Here is an 18,239-nt window from a genome sequence, read left to right as displayed (position 1 = left end):
AGCAGGCGCCCGCGGACGCCCGGGGAAGGTGCAGGAGCAGCGAGAGGGCTTGGGCGCACACGCCCTTCAAAGGGGCTCCGTGGGAGGGAGGATGGAGAGAAGGTGAAACTGCAGGAGGGGCGGGAACGGCCGGCGAGTTTCTGGTCCCCAGGCCTTGCCTCAGTACGGAGGCGAGCAGGGTGAGCCCCGGGGTGCCAGGGGTTCTGGCTCCTCGACCTCCCCCTCGTCCTGAGCAAGTCCTGGGAGCAGCAGGGTTGTCAGGCGTGGAGCAGGTTGGACGCCGGTGGAAGCAGTGCGTGATGGGACAGCTGACTGCCATGATGGTTAGAGTGAAGGATGTGCTATTTCTGTCTGCAGCTGGGGACAGCGAGTCGGAGGAGCAGGGTCCGCGGGGTTAACCCGCTCTTGGCAGTGGAGAGGGGCTGGGCAGCCATCCTTGGGACAAGGCTAGGAAGTGGTACTGAAGGGAGATGTTCCCGCAGATAACGTGTGGGAGCCAAGGCCTCCCCTGAATGAAATTAGCAGGTGAGAGCGACGCGGCCCTGGGGGTTCTGCACCCCGGGACTCAGGGCACCGCCCATACGCAGCTCACCCTTCCAGAGATGGGGCTGAGGCGGACCCACTCTGCGGGGGCTATCCTGGGAGCCTGGATACAGGAGTGCACAGCTCCGCACTTGGGTTTCCTTACTACAAAGCAAGGGAAGGACCTGATGGCCTCGTGGGGACACACAGCCAACGGGCAGACGATGAGCACCCAGAGTGGCCCTGTGCCCTCTGGCCCTGACTGCGGAGGAGCTGTCCCCAGGACGCCGAGCTTTCCAAAGCTGATCGGCAGCTGCCCGTGGTGACACCCTGCGTCTCCCTGCCCGCAGCCGGTGTCTGGTGAGCCGGTCTGACCCACTTGGGGATGAGCCAGTGGGGCAAGAATGCTCCCGGAGGAGGGCTGTGGGTATTACCCTGGCAGGGTAGATGTTTCCAGGTTGGCAGGCTGGCACCTGCTTGGGAGGGTCCTGCCATCTGGGGTAACGTGAACCACCTGTGACTTTCACAACCTCTAGCTCCGCAGGCTGGAGAACTTGCTGGATGCAGTGTGGCCACAGCAACAGCCCTGCCCTGTCCCTCGGCCCCTCAGCAAGTGGGCACTGCCTGAGAGCTGCTGGGGCAGGCATCAGGGCGGGCTCAGCCCTGCCCACCTCCTCCACCTTCCCTGGGCCCCCGCCAGAGGACTCTGCCTACCTTCCACAGCAGGCCTCTTGGCTCATAGCCCTGTGCCCCCTCCTGGCCCCACACTCCCAGGGCCAGGGAGGTCAGGGCTCCATCTGGGTGTGGGGCAAAGGCCTCCGGGCCCTGCCATCTTCATGTGGCATCACCTGGTTGTGCAAGGCCAGAACACTGTGTCTGAGTGGGAGCTGGGAGGCTGCCAGCTGCAGCTCCTTCAGGGTAGTCTGCACCCCAGGGCTCAGTCAGGGCCTGGGAACCAGGCTGAGGAGGCCTGGCCTGACCCACCTAGGTGCCAAGTGCTGGCTCTTGGGTAATGTATTTGCCCAACTTCCACAGGGCACACGCCTTCGCGCTGGGTCCTGTCTTCCCAGGGTCCGGTCAGGGGCCAAAGGCAGATAGACAGAGGTAGGAATACTGGTGTGGCATGAGGTGAAGAGGTGCCAAGCAAGGGTTGCCAGGGCCACCATGGCAGGTGCAAGTGGCTGGTGGCTGTCCTGGGGCAGGTGCTGCCCTGGGTGCTTAAAGCTTGGACCAGGAGCTGACCTGGACCTGAGCCCCTGACTGCAGCCCCAGTCCAGCTCTGACAAGGTAGGTGGCTGCCATGCCCATGGGCACACCCACAAAAGCCCCCCAGGCTAGCACCCTGGGGCCAGTCACCCCTTCCTCCCGTGGTAAAGAGGCTCTCTGTGGGTGAACAGAGGCTGCACCAGGGTGGGGCCAGAGTGACCATGGGCAACGCTACTGCTGGAGATAGCACAGAGCTCTCTGCCACTACGGGCTGACAGCCTGTGATGAGGACAGGGTGCAGGGCATTGGGTCCCCACCCTGTCCACCCACCCACCCGGTCAGCAGCCTGGAATGACCCCCAGGGCACCCAAGCCCAGGACCACTCCTTGCACACCACGACAGTCAGACAAACCCACCAAGCTGGACTCAGGGCCAGGAGTCAGCTGTCTCCACAGCAACTTTATTGCCATTCTGCCCAACAAAGACTTCTACGCAGTCTCTGAGAGCGCTTCAGCCAGAGGGTGTATCCTGCTCAGAGCGGTGGGGTAAAGCGTGTGCCCCAGATCCCTCTAGCAGGTCCATGTGGAAAGGAGTGGCTCCCACTGCAGCAGGATGGCTGGAGGTTAGACACCAGGCAGCACTTCCTGCAAACAGGCAGTCTGAGACCTGTGCAGGCCCAGAGGTACCTGGAGGCAGGGCTCTGCCACAACCCTGCCCAGTGCTGTGTACGGCTCCACCAGGCCCGAGGACCCAGGAGCACCGGATGGTGGACAGGGCAGTGGTGGCAGGCTCCAGAGTGGGGCCTTCTGTTCCTGAGCTGCTGACTGGCTGGAACACAGGTCTGGGCTAGGTCTCAGCCTCACAACCCCAACCCCTGTTCCCCCCAACACTGCAGCCCTCCCAGCAGCACAGGAGCCCTGCCTGCTTCAGCCTCCCTGGACCCATGGGCACTCAATGAGGGGGTGTGGCCAGGGTACTCACAGGGCCTGCACCCTTCAGGCTCTGCAGCAGGGCAGCCACCTCCAGGTTCCCAGCAGCTTGTGCCTGTGGGGGTGCATGGGGGGGCCACTCAGGGCCCCAGCCCTCTGCTGTGCCTCCTGCTCATGCACACAGGGCCCACATCCCCCACCTTCTGGGCCTGGGGCCTGAGGCAGGGACAGGAGCAGCCCATGGGCTCCTGAGGGGGGCTGTAGGGAAGGGAGCTGGGGCTGTCAGGGTGGCCATCTCGGAGGAGACAGAGGCGGGGCACTCACGACTTGCAGAGCGCTGCGCCCATCATAGCCCGGCTGCTCCAGGTCAGCCCCGGCCTGGCTCCATGCCCGCAGACCTTCCATATCCGCTCTGGATGCCAGCCTGGGGTTGGGGAGCCATCAGGGCCTGCTGGGCACCCATCTGCCATGTGCCCCTGCTACCCACCCTTCCTGGTTCCTCACAGCCCCAAACGCACCACCCTGGGGCTGGAGTCTGGGTGTGGCCGTGGCTCCATCCACAGGATCGTGCACACTGACTGTGCCCAGCACCCCTGCCAGCTTCATTTCACAATGGGCTGCAGGCGGGGAGGCTAGGAAGGACAGGCCCTTCCAGGGGCCACTGGCGAGCCCTCATCAGGAGGCGTCTGTCTGCAGCGGTCCCCACAGCGGCGCCCGGTAATTTCTGGGTGAATCACACTGGACGCATCAGCCCCTCCCAGACCCCCACGCACAGCTCCCGCACAGCCAGCTCCCACGGCAACCCTTGGAGGCCAGCCCACTCCAAAACAGGGTCCCAGATGATCTGGCTGCGCCTGTTTCTCAAGCCATCAAGGCCCGCCTGGGGTAGACCCTGGACCAAGCTACCCCACAAATCCTTTCAAAGCAAAGGCCAAGTCCCACCCTTCTGGGGCCCCTGCACCCTCAGCCCCCCACGCTGCACATCACCAAGAAGCATCCACACCCTAGGGCACTGAAGACCAGTATAGGGGACCTGGGTCTCACCCAACCCAACACGTGGGACTGGAGGCTCTGGCCTCCAGAGCTGAGGCTCTTCACCATCCCCTCCCACCTGGGCTGACCAACCCCAGGGGTCACCCACTCTCTGGGCCTGGGCCACTCACAGCACCCACCCAGCCACACACTGCCCCCAGCACAGGGGGTCTCTGGCTGCTGCTATTCTTGGGTCCTCCACCCTCTTGCACCCCCCCATCAGTGCATATCTGCCTGCTGCTGTCCTCTGGGCCAGGAGTACCCTGAAAGTTTCAGGCAGATGCCCCTGCCTGTCGGCCAGGTGTGCAGCTGGGCATGGGCTGTCCTGCTTCAGCCTTCCCAGCAGGCCCGGCTCCCCCTCCAGCCCTGAGCCCACTCTGATCGCCCTCACCTGCACAGCTCTGTTCCCATGTCTTCCAGGTCCTGGGGGGACAGGTGGGCCCCGGCCGCTCGCAGCAGCTGGATGACACCCCGGTGCCTGGCACGGGAAGGAGTGTGCCAGCCATCAGCCCACCAGACCCACATGTGCTCCCTGCTCTTGGGGGTCCCCTGAACTTGGGACCCCTTGGTCCTGGCCACAGACACAGCTGCTGCCTAGCCTTTTAGCAAGGCCCAGGCAACTCAGGGTCCATTCTGGACCAGCACCTCCTCCATCCAGCCTCATGCCCATGTGATGACCTGGCCCATCCTGGGCATAGCACCTGGAGGACAGTCCTCACCTGAACCCTCTGCACCCTGAAACTGCCAGGCCCAGGACTGGCTCTGGGGAAACTGAGTCAGCTGTGCCCAGTTCTGCCCTTGAGGGAGGAGGGGACAAGGCACTGCAGATGAATGTCACCCGAAGACCAGCTGTCAGGACACTAGGCCGGGGCCCAGAGCTGTTTCCCGAGGCAGCCTCCTGTGCCAGGCCCTGGGGCAAGTGTCAGCCGGGTGGCCTGGGGGACAGTGGGGTGATCTGCCTCTGTCACCCCAGCCACTACTGTGCCCTTCCCTGGCAAGTGTCGGGGTGCACCATAAGGTCTGTGGCCACCCTACTTTTAGGGAGCACAAGGTGTCATGCTGGGATGGTCCCTAGCCCTCTAAGGGCTCCCAGGCCGCTCCAGCGTGGCAGGCCAGGCAGGCAGCCGTGGGGAGGCCAGCTGGGCCTGCTGTGACAGCCAGGGTGGGGAGGGGTGAGCCCACACCCAAGGGCACCCTGGAGCCCCTCCTGCTGTCCTGGAAGCCTCAGCTGCTCTGGAAGGGATGCTGGACCCTCCCCAGGGACGTGGCCACCAGCCCTGGACACTTTGACCCAAGTGCTGGTGTGGACATCAAGCCTTCCCCACAAAAGCGACCCCTGCTCAGTGACGGGGTCTGGGCACTCGGCCAGATCCAGATGGCCTGGAGGTCAGACAGATGTGACCAACCATGTCACTAAGCCATGGCGGCCTCTGCATCAGAGCTGGTGGAGGGCACAGCATGGATGGGAGCTTCCCCAAGGGCATGCGAGGCTTCCTCGGCACCCACAGGGCCCTCCAGGGAGGCTCAGCAGTGGGCTTTTGTGTGATCCTCTCCTGGCTCCTGCGCCTCCCCAGGGCATGCTGGCCTATAGGGACTCGCCATGCAGGGGCGCCTGCTTCCCCACAGTCTCGGTGTCCCTCAGGATCTGGAGCCCATCCCAGCCTTCATCTGTCAGCTCCACCTCTCCCTGCACACAGGCACACACAGCTGGCGGGGGTCCCCAGGAACCCCGTGCCTTGCCAGCGGCTCTCCTTTTCTAAAACCAGGGTTTGATCTCTGGTACTCAGGACTGGAGAAAAATAAAAAACAAACCAGGCCAGCCTGGCTCAGCCTTGAGGCCACCCCGGCTCAGCCTTGAGGCCACCCCCTCCACGAGCCCCACCTGGATCACCCCACAAGCAGCACTCCCCTAGGTCTCTGCCTACACACCACCGAAGTACCCAGGCCTGGTACCTGCCCCGAACAGCCAACAGCAGCGGGCTGAGGCCATCCTGGTCGCGGGCATTCACATCTGCGCCTCTGTGCAGCAGCATGGTGACCACCCCCACATGGCCCTTCCTTGCGGCCGCATGCAATAGAGTTTGGCCACTCAGGTCCTCCAGGCACAGGTCATTGTCCTGGGAGACACAAGGACACATGACCCTGAGAGAAGGCTGGACAAGGAGGGCAGAAAGGGCATCTGCCCGCAGTGGGCCAGTGAAGGGGCTGGTACCTCGGGGCTTAGCAGCTCCAAAAGCTCCTGCAGAGCCTCCAGGTCCCCTGCATGGGCTGCGGCCAGGGCCAAGCTGGGTGTCAGGGCATTCCACATGGCATCCACTTCCTGGAGAGGATGGTACTCCCAGTGCCCAAGCCATACTCAGGGGTCCCCAGAACCCTGGGGTAAAGGGCAGGCAGAGCCCACACATGGGGAGGGGCTCTGACCGCAGAGCCCCAGAGCCTCACTACCCACCTAGACCCACCTCACCCTCACCAAGCCTGCCTCACCCACGCCAGAGCCACCACTAGGTCTGTCCCTACTGGCTGTGACCCCAGCCTGCCCGCCCCAATTTCCCCTGCTAATCCTTGCCTGAGGGAGGGAGCAGGGAGAGTATAGGTTAGCGAGAGAAAAGGGCCACTCCACACTCCCCACCTTCCTGGAAGGCCCAGTGCTGGTCACCCAGGGGTTCCTCAAGCCCTCTGAAGGGGGGGTCCTAGCAAAGGCCACTCTACCCAGCACCCTAGGCTCAGCCTGATCAAAAGGCTGCTGCCAGCCAGCTGTGTCCCTAGAGGCATTCAGGTCCTGGGTCCCACCCTAATGAGAGGCCACACAGCCCAGGTCCTTTCATCTGGCTCTGCAGCCCTGGCAACAGCTCACAGTGCTGCCTGGGACAGCACTGACAGGCACAGGAGCCCAGCAGGCCCCAGACAGAGTGCTCTATGCCCCACACAGGCCTGGCGACTGCCCCCCTAATACTCTGGGTACCTGGGGTATGTGAGGTGCTCAGAGGAGGATCCCTGTCTGCAAGGACAGCTGTGGGTGGGCACCAGGGGCTGGACCTGGAGACCCCAGGCGGCCCACCCTTCACACCCAGGCCCTGCCAATGCCTGAGATACAAGGGCCCCTGGGTTCCGCCTATTGCAGCCCCTCCGCCTCCCAGCTCCCAGCCCTGGTCTGCAGCTAGAGCCGGGATGGGATAACAGTGCTGTAGCTGGCTCAGCCCAGCTGCCTCTCGCAATCTTGCCACTGTCCACACAAGCGCACCTGGCCACTACTCAGACCCAGGAGACAGGCCACACTGTGACCCAGCGTGCTGCCCTGCAGAGAGGACTGGCGCTTGTCCACCGTGGGCAGCGTCATCTCCCCGCGAAGATCCTTAGCCAGCAGCTGAAGGAGGACACAGAGGCACTGGGCTTGGCCTGAGTAGCCCAGAGCTCCTCACAGGCTTGAGTGTGGCATCTAAGACCCCACGCTCAGCCCTGCCCAGCAGCCCCAGGGGCCATCAGGAAGAGTCTAGGGTGCCAGTCTGCCTTGGGACTTGAGGCTCCCAGAGAGAGTGGGGGTCCCAGCACAGAGGCCTGCCCTCGAGCCCATGCGCACAGCCCAGTGCCACGCACCTGCTTCCTGTCATCCAGGCTCAGCCCCGGCCGGCCCAGCACATAGGACAGCTTGGCCAGGGCGGCCTCTGACGTCATGTCGAGGCCTGAGACAATGCCAGTGCCCACTGCAGCCTGCAGGGAGGGAGGGGACGGGTCGCCGGGGCTCGCCCAGCCCACCATGGACACACGCTCCCTCCTGGAGGTGCCCCCGCACCTGTTCCCCACCCTCACCAAGCCTGCTGCATAGCCCGGGGTCACAGTGCCCTGCAGGCAGTGGGTGCAGTTGACAATGATCAGGCCACGCTCGGCTGCCGCCCGCAGCTCCTGCAGCAGGTCGGGCTTGGTGGGCCCGTTGCCGGAACCGAAGGTCTCCATGACTACACCCTTGAGAGGGGGTCGCAGGAAGGCCCGGACCTGTGGGAGGCTTTGCTTTCTGTGCCTGCCCCATGCGTGCCTGGTGCGATCTGGGAGGGGCTGCATGCAGCCCAGGCACAGTGCAGCCAGGCTCCCCTGACCAGCCACTCATTCCCGTGAGGCAGGCAGGACTCAGCACCGCGGGAACATGTTGGAGTGTCTGGATGAGGAGACAGCCTGCTCTGTCCCTCCCACAGCAGGGTTACTGGGTTGGCACTGGCCAGAGGCTTCCCGAGGCTGCATCCACTGGACACCTAGTGCTGGGCTTTGGGGTCCTGGCCTCTCAGAAAACGGGGCACAGCTTGAGTCCCTGGGCAGACTGGGAGGAGAGCAGGCCCATGGCCCCACACTCAGAGGACACAGGTAGTACCAGCCATGCGGCAGGGGCACCCCACCACTGGGGTGTCGAGGAGGAGGAGGCGCAGAGGTGGGGCCACCCTGCCCACGCTGGATCCCAAGCAGGGCTGACCAGACCTGGCAGCCACGGGGGCGTGGGAGTCCTGGTGCTCCCTGAGGTGCAGGGCGGGGCAGCCTACCAGGGAGGCAGGGATGCCGGGGTAGAGGCGCAGCAACCCCACGTCACGCTCCATGCTGCTGTGCACCACCAGTGGGCCCTTCCAGATGACCTTCCGCACCAGCTCCCGGGAGACTGAGGAGAGCGGCTGGTGTGGGAAGCGAACCCACCAGCCCAGGTGGGAGCTGTGCTGGCCCAGGGAGAGAGACCCACAGCCATGCATGGTGATGCAGGTGGCCGGCCAGGTGGCAATGACCTGGATAGGGTGAGGAGGACCCACCGGCCAGGCCGCACGGAGGGTTCGGGGAGGAAACGGCCTTCTGGGCAGATGGAATGGCAGCGGCAAAGGCTGACCTGCATGGCTAAAGGCAAGCGGTCTGCTGTGCTAGGCCCCAGTCCCCCACCTCTCAGCCTCATCTGCCCCCAAAGGGGCACCTACTTCGCCCACTGCCCACTGAGGCAATGAAGGGAGGAAGACTCTCACATTGCCCTCGCCTTTAGGAAAGGAAGCCTCCATCGATCGACCCAGTAGTCGAGGCCCGGTGCCCATCCCCCTCCCTGTGCCCTGGGGGTGGCAGTGCATCCCAGCCTGCAGAAGGTAGCAAGGGGCAGGCACTCTGGGTCAGCGCCCTGATCCTGGCTGTGCTGAGGACCTCTGAGCTCAGCGTGCCCTCAGTCGAGGCCACCAGCCACAGACAGCCAGACCCCGGGCCCCTGGAGCTGTGCCCACAGCAGCCTGCAGCCCGACAGGGGCAGGACACTGACCCCTACACTGTATGGCACCAAGGGGACCCTTCAGTCCAGCCCAGGCCAGGGAGGAGCAGGGTCCCCCCGAGGTTCACTGGAGTCAGGATCAGGGCCAGGAGGAGATCCTGGGCTCCAGGACCCCTGCCCCTGGAAGATGAAAGCCCACCTGCCTCTGGCATTCTGAGCAGAGTAGTACATAGGGGCCCTCGATGAATAGAGAACAAGAGGCTATTCTGATGCCGGGCAGGCCTCCAGCAGCCCCACACAGTGGAGGGAGAGACTGTAGGGACCTTTGAGGGGTTTGCATGGCAGATGGGGGGATGGGGGCTTCTGCCATCCCCAAAGAGCCGGTGCCTACAGCAAGGGAGCCTGCAGGAGCAGGAGCAGGGCGAGCGGCAGCACACACTGGCCTGTCTGGGAGGTAAGTGGCTCCCCAGTAGCAAGGGGGCGCTAGGCTCTACGTTTGGTGGTGACACAGCCTAAGGCCCCACCGCAGTGTCCCCAAAAACTTCCCCTTCCCCAGCTCCGCCACTCAGGCCCCACTGAGCTTAGGTGTGAGGATGTGACTACTTGCCCCACACTGGGCACCTCGGGCTTCCCCTCTTCCTAGAAGGTGGGCAGAGACAGTGGGGAGCTCACTGCTTCCCCAAAGGATTTTGGGAGGGTGGGCCCTGGCTCAGCCCCTCCGCCCTCCTCAGGGCCCCAGCAGCCACACCCTGGGCAGAGTCTGGGGTTTCTCAGCAGCATCAGAACCAGCCAGGCCGGCTGGCAGCAGGGTGGGCGGGGCATGGGTTCCCAGGCACCAGCAGAGCAAGGTGGGGACAATGGGCTCTGGTGACAGCTGCGTCCCTCACAAGCCAGCCGGGGGAAGCCGCCCTGTTGGGTGGGGCCCAAGGGGCTGGCCCTGCATGAGGCAGAAGCCTGGGGTCCAGAGCTTGGCCTCTCGGCTGAGGTGCAGCTCAGTGCCCATGGCCGGCCCTGGGCCGCGCCACACCTGAGCTGCTGCTCCGCCCCATGCAGCACCAGCACCCAGGGCCCTGGCTGTGGACATGAGTCAGGCACATCCTCTCGGAGGAGTTGGGGAAAGGGAGTGTAGGTGAGAGCCCCGGGGACAGGAGCAGGGCTCCGTGCAGCCTCCCAGTGCCTGGGCTGCTGCCCAGCCAGTCAAACAAGAACCCTGCTCAGGCTCAGAGGAGCAGCCCGCCCTGAATGAAAGCCAGCAAACCAGGCCCTTGGCAGGAAGCAGAGAGACACAGGCGGGGCTGGGGCCCCCTCACGGCATGGGAGTGCTTCACCCTCAGGAGAGCAGCCATTGAAGACCATGAGAGGGGCAGGAGGGGCAGGCTGGCCTCCCCAGGGAAGCCTCAGGCCTGGTCACCAAGAGTGCAACAAGAGCCACTGTGGCCATGGATGGACAGCCAGGCTGGGGCCATGTGGCAGGCAGACTCACTCCAGCGCCTGCGACTCTGCGCCGTTCAGCCCAGCCTGCCCACCCTGCTCCGGAGCCCCTCGTGCCCTGGGCACAGACACCCTGCAGCGGCAGCCCTCACTCCCCAGCTGCTTACCCATGACGTCTGCACCCACAGTGGCCAGCGGAGGCAGGTTGGGGGAGCAGAAGGCCCCAAACCTCCGGGTGTCCACTTTGGTTGCCCGGTTGCCCCGAAACAGCTGATTCTGGAAGAACAGGCAGACCTGTGGGAGGAGGGAAACATCCGAAGTCTGTGACACTCGTGTGACACATGTGATGTCTCAGGAAGCAGATACCAGGCCAACAGCAGTGTCCTGGGCAGCGACTTGGCAGCTGTCTTGTTGCTTTATCAACCTTGCAAAGTTCTGTTTTGGGGGGGATTGAACCCTGGGCCTTCACCCTGAGCTGCACCCCTAGCCCTTTTATATTTTTTATTTTGGACAGTCTTGCTAAATTGCCCATGCTGGACTCAAACTTGCAGTCCTCCTGCCTCAGCCTCCCACAATGCTGGGAGGACAGGCCTGCACCACTGCCCCCAGCTCCAAGGTTTTTGCCAGTGACCATGTATTAGTTGTAAGGCAAGCCATAAACCTGATGGGACCCCCATCTGAGGTCCTGAATGCCACACCCACAAGTCCTGGGCTCTGAGGAGCACACCCCACCACATCACGTGGCCCCACCCAGGCAGCCGGGCACCTCAGGGATGATGTACTGGCCGGCCATGAGCAGCGCCCCCAGCAGGTTCTCCCGGCCGTCACTCCACAGCGCATGGATGGGCACCTGGGGAGAGGCACAGCGGCACAGGCAGGACAGAGAGGCAGGGTCTGCAAGGAGGGGAGTCCACCCACCAGGCCAACAGGGCCCCTGAGCTGGGCACCCAAACCCACCCGCTTTGCCCCATGCAGGGCAAGTGCCCAGCCCAACCCCCTTGCCACCATAATGGGCTCTTGAGAAGCCCCATGCAGGCCAGAGGGACCCCAGTTCAGGCTCCAGCAGGCCCTGTGTCAGGGGGTATCGTGTGCTAGGCAGCACTGGTGGGAAGGGAGCGTGATAGGAAGAAAGAAGAGAAGAACAAAGGCAGAGCGGTGGCCGGGGACTCCCTGACACCAGCTGTGGGCAGCGAACGTGAGGTCCCACAGAGGAGGAGGCTGGACACCAGCAGGGTGGCACCAGGAGGCACAAAGGGCGTCCACGAGACCTGCTGGGCAGCACACAACGGGAGCTGCCATGGGAGCTGCTCAGTTGCAGCAGGGAGTGAGAAGTTCAGGTCCTGCCTTGGCCCTGTGCTATGGCCTCGGGATGCCCCGGCCTTGGGTTACCTGGGCACCAGTGAGGATGACAGGTTTGTGCAGGTTTTCCAGCACAAAGGACAGCACGGAGGCAGCAAAAGCCATGGTGTCGGTGCCGTGGATGACCACGAAGCCGTGGTGCTGTTCGTAGTGTCTCTGCGGGAGGGGGGTGCTCAGGAGTGGCGGTCACAGAGCCCAGTGCAGACAGAGGCCCTGCCTGCACCCCCGCGGCCAGCTCAGGGCCTAGGGGCTCTTGACCCCCAGACTGGAAGCCAGCACCTCCAGGCAAGGCTGGTCATCAGAGGACTCCCCAGAGACCCCAAGGAGGCCCCACTGCCTCTAGGGAAGTGGGGGTGGTAGAGGTGGGAGCCTCGCCATCCAGGTGGGAGGGCAGCGTGGACATGGCACAAGGCACGTGGTCTGGGAGGGTGCATGGAAGTGGACCTGGGCATCACCAAGCATGATGTCCCCTGGCCACCACCTCCTAGCAGGCCTAGGTTATGGATGCCAGGGGCACAGGGACCTCTCCCACTCCAGGACCTGCTGGCCTCACCAGCCTAGGAACCACGAAGGAGCAGTGCGCCCTCTGGTGGCCATGAGAGGACACAGCTGTAGGCTGAGAAGGCCATGCTGAGGTGGCCTGGACTCTGCCACAGGGACGCAGGATATCCCCCAGACCCCAGTGAGCAGCCAGGCCTGGTCCCAAAGGAGCGGGTCCTAGACCAGCTTGACCCAGACCAGACAGGTGACTGGCTGCCCCATTCCCAGAATGGAGGCATACCCTGGGTCACAGATTGTCCCAGGTGGGTCACAGCTGGGGTTAGAGACCAGCATGCGCCTGACCAGGGCTGGCCAGGGAAGCAGGAGTCTGAGGTTGTAGGAATTGAATTCAATGGTGCTTTACCACTGAGCTACATTCCCAGGTCTTTGTATCTTTTGAGACAGGGTCTCACTAAGGTGCCTATGCTAGTCTTGAACCTGTGATCCTCCTGACTTAGCCTTCTGAATAGTAGAGAGAAGAGATTAAGGGGCTGAGGTGGTGGAGGAGGGAGCTGGGACTGGGAAGGCAGAGAACAGAGAGAAAAAGCACTGCAGGGGCAGCCTGGCCATGGCACCCAGTGCTGCCAACTGCTAGGCCCTGAGTGGATTCTTCAGCCTTAAATCCACTAAGACAACAATGCAGCTGGGTTGGAGGGAGAGGCCAGGCACAGAGTCAGCCAGTCCTCAGGCAGCAGTGCATACCCTGTCCCACACAGATCAGGCCAAAAGAGGTCGGGCTGCCCAACAGGGATCCCAGCCCGCACCAGGCGGGGCCTGCCAGTTCCAGGGACTGGTCTTGGTGGGGCAAACCCCTCTTCACCTGCAGAAAATGGCCTCAGCCCCGCCCACAGCCTGCCCACTGTCCACCCTACCTCTATGGTCTGGGCAATCTGAACCCACTCAGTGATGGTCATGTCGCTGGAGTCCAGGAGGGGCTGGTGCTCCAGCACTGTGTAGATGACCCTCTGGCCAGGGCTGGCAGGGCTGCAGGGGCAGAATGCAGGCTCCTGTCTGGCCCTCCTCACCCGAGCTTCCCTGGGCCAGCGGGACTCTGACACAGCAGGCTCTCAGCACCTGATCACAGGGCATGTCTCCAGGAGGGGAGGCGATATGAGCCAGGACAGCTGTCCCTGAGCAGCGTCAGTTTCTGCACCCCAGAGGAGGCTGTCTCAGGGAGATCCTCAGTGACAAGGACAACTCCTAGCCTGCCTCCCACCTGAGGGCCACAGGCCAGCACCACAACACGGAGGAGCAGCCTGGCCTCTGGGGTGGACTCCGTCCCACAGGGGTCCTTCACCATGCTGGCTGAAGCTGTCACCCTGTCCCCGGGGAATAAGCAGAGGGAGAGGGAAGTGCACAGGCCTGGCTGGGGAGGCTGCCGAGGTCACCGCCACAGCCCTGAGGAAGCAGTACCCACACCTCCACCCCTGGCGCTGGGCACCTCAGCACCTGCCCACCCAGACCTGGCCCCTCCGCCCCACTCACGGCAGCACCAGGGTATCATCTGGGAGGCCCAGGGCCCGGGCATGCGCCTCGTCGTGGAACATGGGCAGCGTCCGCAGCACAGCCGCCAGGCCTTGGCTGGGGACCAGCACTGTGGGTGACACAGGAGTGTGTGGCCAGGGCGGGATCGGAGCACCCGCATCCCCACTGGGTGCTGCCCAGGCCTGGCGACCCTCAGGAGGTCAGCAGCTGTCCTGGGTCTCGAAGCCACGGCTTCCTCCCTGGAGTGATGCCGAGTGTTGTCTCCAAGCCAGACAGCCTGCCCACCCTGCCCACACCCCACCTCCAGGACCACCCATGCTTTGGGCCACGCCACATGAGCCCACCTTCTATACCCCAGGGCCACAGTGCATCTCAGGTGCTGCCCGCAGGTTCTGCCCCACTTCTCACTGGCAGGAGCTTCAAGGCCCAGCTCTGGGCACTGCCTAGGAAGCCTTCCCTGCCGGCGGAGGTGACAGTGCCGGCTGCATCCCTGGGTAGCTGGGAGTCACCATGGCCTCACTGAGAAGAGGAAACTCGTGCCAGACTTAGGAGCTGGCCTTGCTGCCCCAGCCTCGGTTTCCCTGGCCTCTGTAAACATCACCTTTCTCCTGGTTGGCCAGACTCTGGATTCACACAGCACCCCTTTCTACCTCCCCGATGCAGGGAGTCACGAGCCTGGCAGGAGGGCAGTGTTTCCTACTCACTCTCTCACCTTCCACACCTCTACCATCTCCCTCTGCCAAGCCGCTCCCTTGCCCTCCAGACGGTCACAGGCCTGGGGGACTGTGGGTGTTTGGGGCACTGTTTCCTCCACCAGAGAGAGACCCCAGAGAGGAGAATCTGAGACACCTGGCCCTGACACCCTGAGGACCCACAGGCCTCTGCTAGGAGCAGATGACATAAGTTGTCCATCCCGTGAGCAGGCCTGGGGAGCACATGGGGAGGCCAGAGCGGGACATGGCCTGCCTCCACCTTCAGGAGCCACCTACCACCCAGCAACTGGGGCCCATGTTCTTGCCCTATGTGTGGTGGGCTGAAAATGCACCTACAACCCAACCCCAGGACTGCAGATGTTTCCTTTCATGGCAAAGCTGATAGAGCTGTGCTTACACCAAGGAAAACGAAGAGATGCTCCGGGTGGGCCCTACATGCCATGTCATGTGTCAAAAGAGGGAGCCAGAGGGAGCCTAGCAGTGCAGGCAAAGTCCTGGGCTACTGGAGCGGGCCTGGAAGATGGAGGGGTGTGGCCACAAGGCCAGGCCACCAGAAAGGGGTGCAGCCCTGCCCACACCCCACTTGGCCTCCAGAGCAGAGAGAACGGATTCTGTGGCATTCAGCCACTCAGCACCTGGGAATTTGTTGCTGCAGCCACAGGAACTAAAATGCAAACTTTCCCTTCCAGGTCCCATCTCCGCAGGGTGTGTGCAGAAACATGGGGCGTGCTCACCAGGAAGGTGAGGGGGTCTCTGACTTGGTGTGGAGGACACTCACACCAGGTAAACACCTCTGTCCATCACCAGGCTATTCCGGCTGCGTCCAGGGACGTGGTGTGGAAGGGGCAGCCAGAGGGGCCCAGGCCCCGGCACCCCACCAGAGAGTCAGAGGAGCCGAGCACTCCTTGCATGGCTTCTGTCTGGGCAGACCACTGCCAATGGGCCCTTCAGTGAGAGCCAGGAAGCACATCAGGCAAGAGCTAGGAAACCACCCTGGAAACGGCAGGGACCCTGGGCAAGGCTGTGCCATGGAACCCACAAGGCCCACTTTAACTCATAATTTCTTTCAGTCATAGGCAAATACGAGCTTCACACCCAGCTTTGCTTCAACGATTGTATCACTTTTCTTCTGAGGAAGCCCCAGCAGGCAGGTGACAGCCCTAAGGAGAAAGCCTGGCTGTGTCCCAGGGTGCTGCCTGGTGGGGGTTTGTCCTTAGGACAGTGGTCCCTGTGGAATGACCCAAGGCAAGCTTGGGATGAGCAATGTGAGCTGAGCCCGAGGAGTCACCATCAGGTGGGAATCCCAGGCACTGCAGGTGCCACATGCAGTGACCAAGAAGCCACAGGCACTGCTCCAGCTGAGGCGTTTGGCTGCAGGGGCCATAAGCAGGAACACGGCCTGGACTGCCTTGCCCAGAAGCTGTGTCCCTGAAGCCTCTGCTTCAAGGAGCCAGTTCCCAAGGTGCCACACGGGTGTCACAGCAGTCACACAAGTTCCTCCCGAGCCTGTGTGGCCTCAGATGTAGGCCTGGGCCTCAGCTTCCCTCCCCTGATCTGCAACAACTTTGCTGAACTCCTAGAGGAAGCCAAGGGGTGAGGCCTGCTGCCTTCCCTGAACTTTGGCAGGGCTTGGTCATGCACTGCGTGATGCCCTGCAGGCCCTGCTTACCCTTGGGCACAGAAACTGTTACAACAGCGACAATCCAAACAGTTTTGCCATGGCTGAAGCCATGGCTCCCAATCACTGCTCCTTACTGGCAGCCAGCGCCCAGGTCAGCAGGGTGAGCTAGTTAATTATTGGTGCTTGTGGGGTGGCAACTCCTGCACAGGTGGGGCCTGCAGCCCTGGCTCAAGGAGCCCCCACAGGGCACAGAAAGGCTGGAGTTCATCTGAGAGCCTCAGGGCTGGAACCCCAGCCCCCAGGCCTGGGCCTTCTGTCACTCTCAACCTCTCTGACCTGTGGGTACAACCCTTATTTCTGGAAGTCTCTTTCTATAACACATTTTCAGGTACAAAGGTCAGGGTGCTGGGTCCCCATCTGCTTTGTCCCCAAAACACCTCACTCAGCTGCACATGAAGGATCAGTGTGTGGGCTGCTTCTCGGAGGCTAGCAGGGGTCAGACCTCAAGCCTCTTCAGCCCTTGATCTCTGGGGGCTAAACCCTCGGCTCCCTAAGGCCTTTCCAAAGCAGACAAGGTTGGCACTGCCAACGGCCTGGGGCAGGCTCTGTCTGGAAGCAGCTGGACTAGGGACCAGGACCCAGCACAGAGCCAGGGCCCGGTGACCTGCTAGCCAGTGGCACAGGCTGGTTGCCCTGTGAGCTCCTGGTGGGGTGACAGCCACCCAGGGCAGAGGCCTCTGGGCACAGGTGATGCCTGCTGAGCTCCATCTCTCGCTGGGCCCTGAAGACCAGGGCTCCGAGCACAGCTCCTGGGAATCTCTGTGGAAGTGGATACCCACCCATCCTTTAGGAGCCGAAGTGAGCTTGCCTTGTAGATTCAGGGCTTCACAGCCGCCTGCAGGAACATGGCACTCATGTGTGAGAGCCCATGACCACGGGGCCAGCACCAACACATGTGCCCGTGCAGGTGGGACCTTGGACAGTGTCCCTTGTCCCTCAACATGGACCACTACAGAACCACTTGCTGAGCCCAACAGAAGTACAGCTGGCCACAGGCCAAGCTGGAGGGCAGCAGCAAGAGGGTGGGAGAGACTCCAGCCACAGTGCTCCCTCCCACAGCCTCCTCTCTGCTCCCGCCCAGGCCACTCCTGCGTTGGTCCTGAGTCCCCAGAGGAGCCTCTCCCAGCAGCCCCAGCCCATCTAGACCCACACACACTCGCCGTGGCCCCGCTGGCACCCACTGCACCAAGCCCAGAGGTGGAAGCTGAGATGGGCTCCTTGGCATGTCCTACTTTTAATGTCAGCCTGTTCTCTTGTGAGGGCCACTCAGAAGCCCTGTGAGCCTGCCCACAGCCACATCCCTGATGCCTGTGCCCCTGCAGGACAGGCCCAGCCGGGCCTGCGTCCCCACGCGTGGCTGATGCAGACCAAATCCGCAGGAAGACTGAGAAGCCGTCCCCGGAGCCACTGAGAAAATGAGGGCCATCGGAGTAGCCGCCCCTGTGGAAAGCATGGCCACAGGCAGGTCTGCCAGGTACCAAGGCCACGGAGGAGGGTAGGGAGGGGCAGAGATGGAGAAGGGGCTGCAGAACTGGTCCTGAGGGCCTTGGCCAGGCCCAGGGAGGACAGGAAGGGCGGGAGCTGGGCTCAGGTCCGCCACGGAGGACGCACCAGGGAAAGGCACCACTCTCTCAGCTGCGGTGGGCATGCGCTGCTGCCCAGGGTTGGATGGAGAGACCAGGGCTTGGGATGGGATAGAGGGAAGTTGGGAGAGCAGGGGTGCCAACTGAGGGAGAGGGTCCTTCCCAGGGTCTCTGGGGAGGCCCAGGGCGAGGTCTACAGAGAGGAGCTTGGGCCCCTGCAGGACCAGAAGGGCTCCCAGGAGTGGCCCGCGGCTACTCACCACCGCCCTCGCTCCGCATGCCAATGGTGCCGCCGGTGTAAAGGACCAGCAGCTGCCGCTCGGGCCCAGGGGCGCGCGCCATGCCGGCCTGCAGATCAGGAAGCAGCCTGGGCGGGGCCTATCCGGGCCAATCTGTCCCGGGGCAGGAAGAGGGGGTCAGGACCGGTGGGTGGCTGGGAGGGGCGCGCTCATCCGGGGGCGGGGCGGAGGCGGAAGCGTGCAAGGGTCACTTTGGCTCCTAGTTTCAGAGGTTCCCATTCCTGTGGTCCGGCCCATTGTT

At 63.2% G+C, this 18,239-nt stretch overlaps 1 protein-coding gene across 8 annotated transcripts; it reads right to left on the bottom strand.

Annotated features, from left to right (window-relative positions):
- Positions 1–2,154: 2,154 nt before the first annotated feature.
- On the bottom strand, positions 2,155–18,109 carry Aspg (asparaginase). 8 transcript variants are annotated; one of them, XM_010607325.3, is made up of 17 exons: positions 17,960–18,033; positions 14,067–14,241; positions 13,723–13,831; positions 13,110–13,221; positions 11,728–11,853; positions 11,105–11,188; positions 10,506–10,632; positions 8,216–8,328; positions 7,497–7,679; positions 7,284–7,397; positions 6,931–7,053; positions 5,902–6,009; positions 5,643–5,806; positions 4,081–4,167; positions 2,982–3,081; positions 2,710–2,772; positions 2,155–2,330 (listed from the first exon to the last, which is right to left on the bottom strand). In XM_010607325.3, the coding sequence occupies exons 3-17, from the start codon at positions 13,782–13,784 to the stop codon at positions 2,298–2,300; spliced, it is 1,599 nt and encodes a 532-aa protein (XP_010605627.1). In that variant the 5' UTR covers positions 13,785–13,831; positions 14,067–14,241; positions 17,960–18,033; the 3' UTR covers positions 2,155–2,297. The 8 variants fall into 8 exon arrangements, 7 of the variants coding, with proteins under 7 accessions (XP_010605627.1, XP_010605622.1, XP_010605624.1 ...); XM_010607320.3 differs by lacking the exon at positions 14,067–14,241 and having other exon boundaries at positions 17,960–18,109; XM_010607322.3 differs by lacking the exon at positions 14,067–14,241 and having other exon boundaries at positions 2,155–2,372; positions 17,960–18,108.
- Positions 18,110–18,239: the final 130 nt, after the last annotated feature.

The sequence above is a fragment of the Fukomys damarensis genome, unplaced genomic scaffold (assembly GCF_012274545.1).
Source record: "Fukomys damarensis isolate Sample0158 unplaced genomic scaffold, DMR_v1.0_HiC HiC_scaffold_21, whole genome shotgun sequence".
Lineage (NCBI taxonomy): Eukaryota > Metazoa > Chordata > Mammalia > Rodentia > Bathyergidae > Fukomys > Fukomys damarensis.
This window is presented reverse-complemented; position numbering and strand designations above follow the sequence as displayed.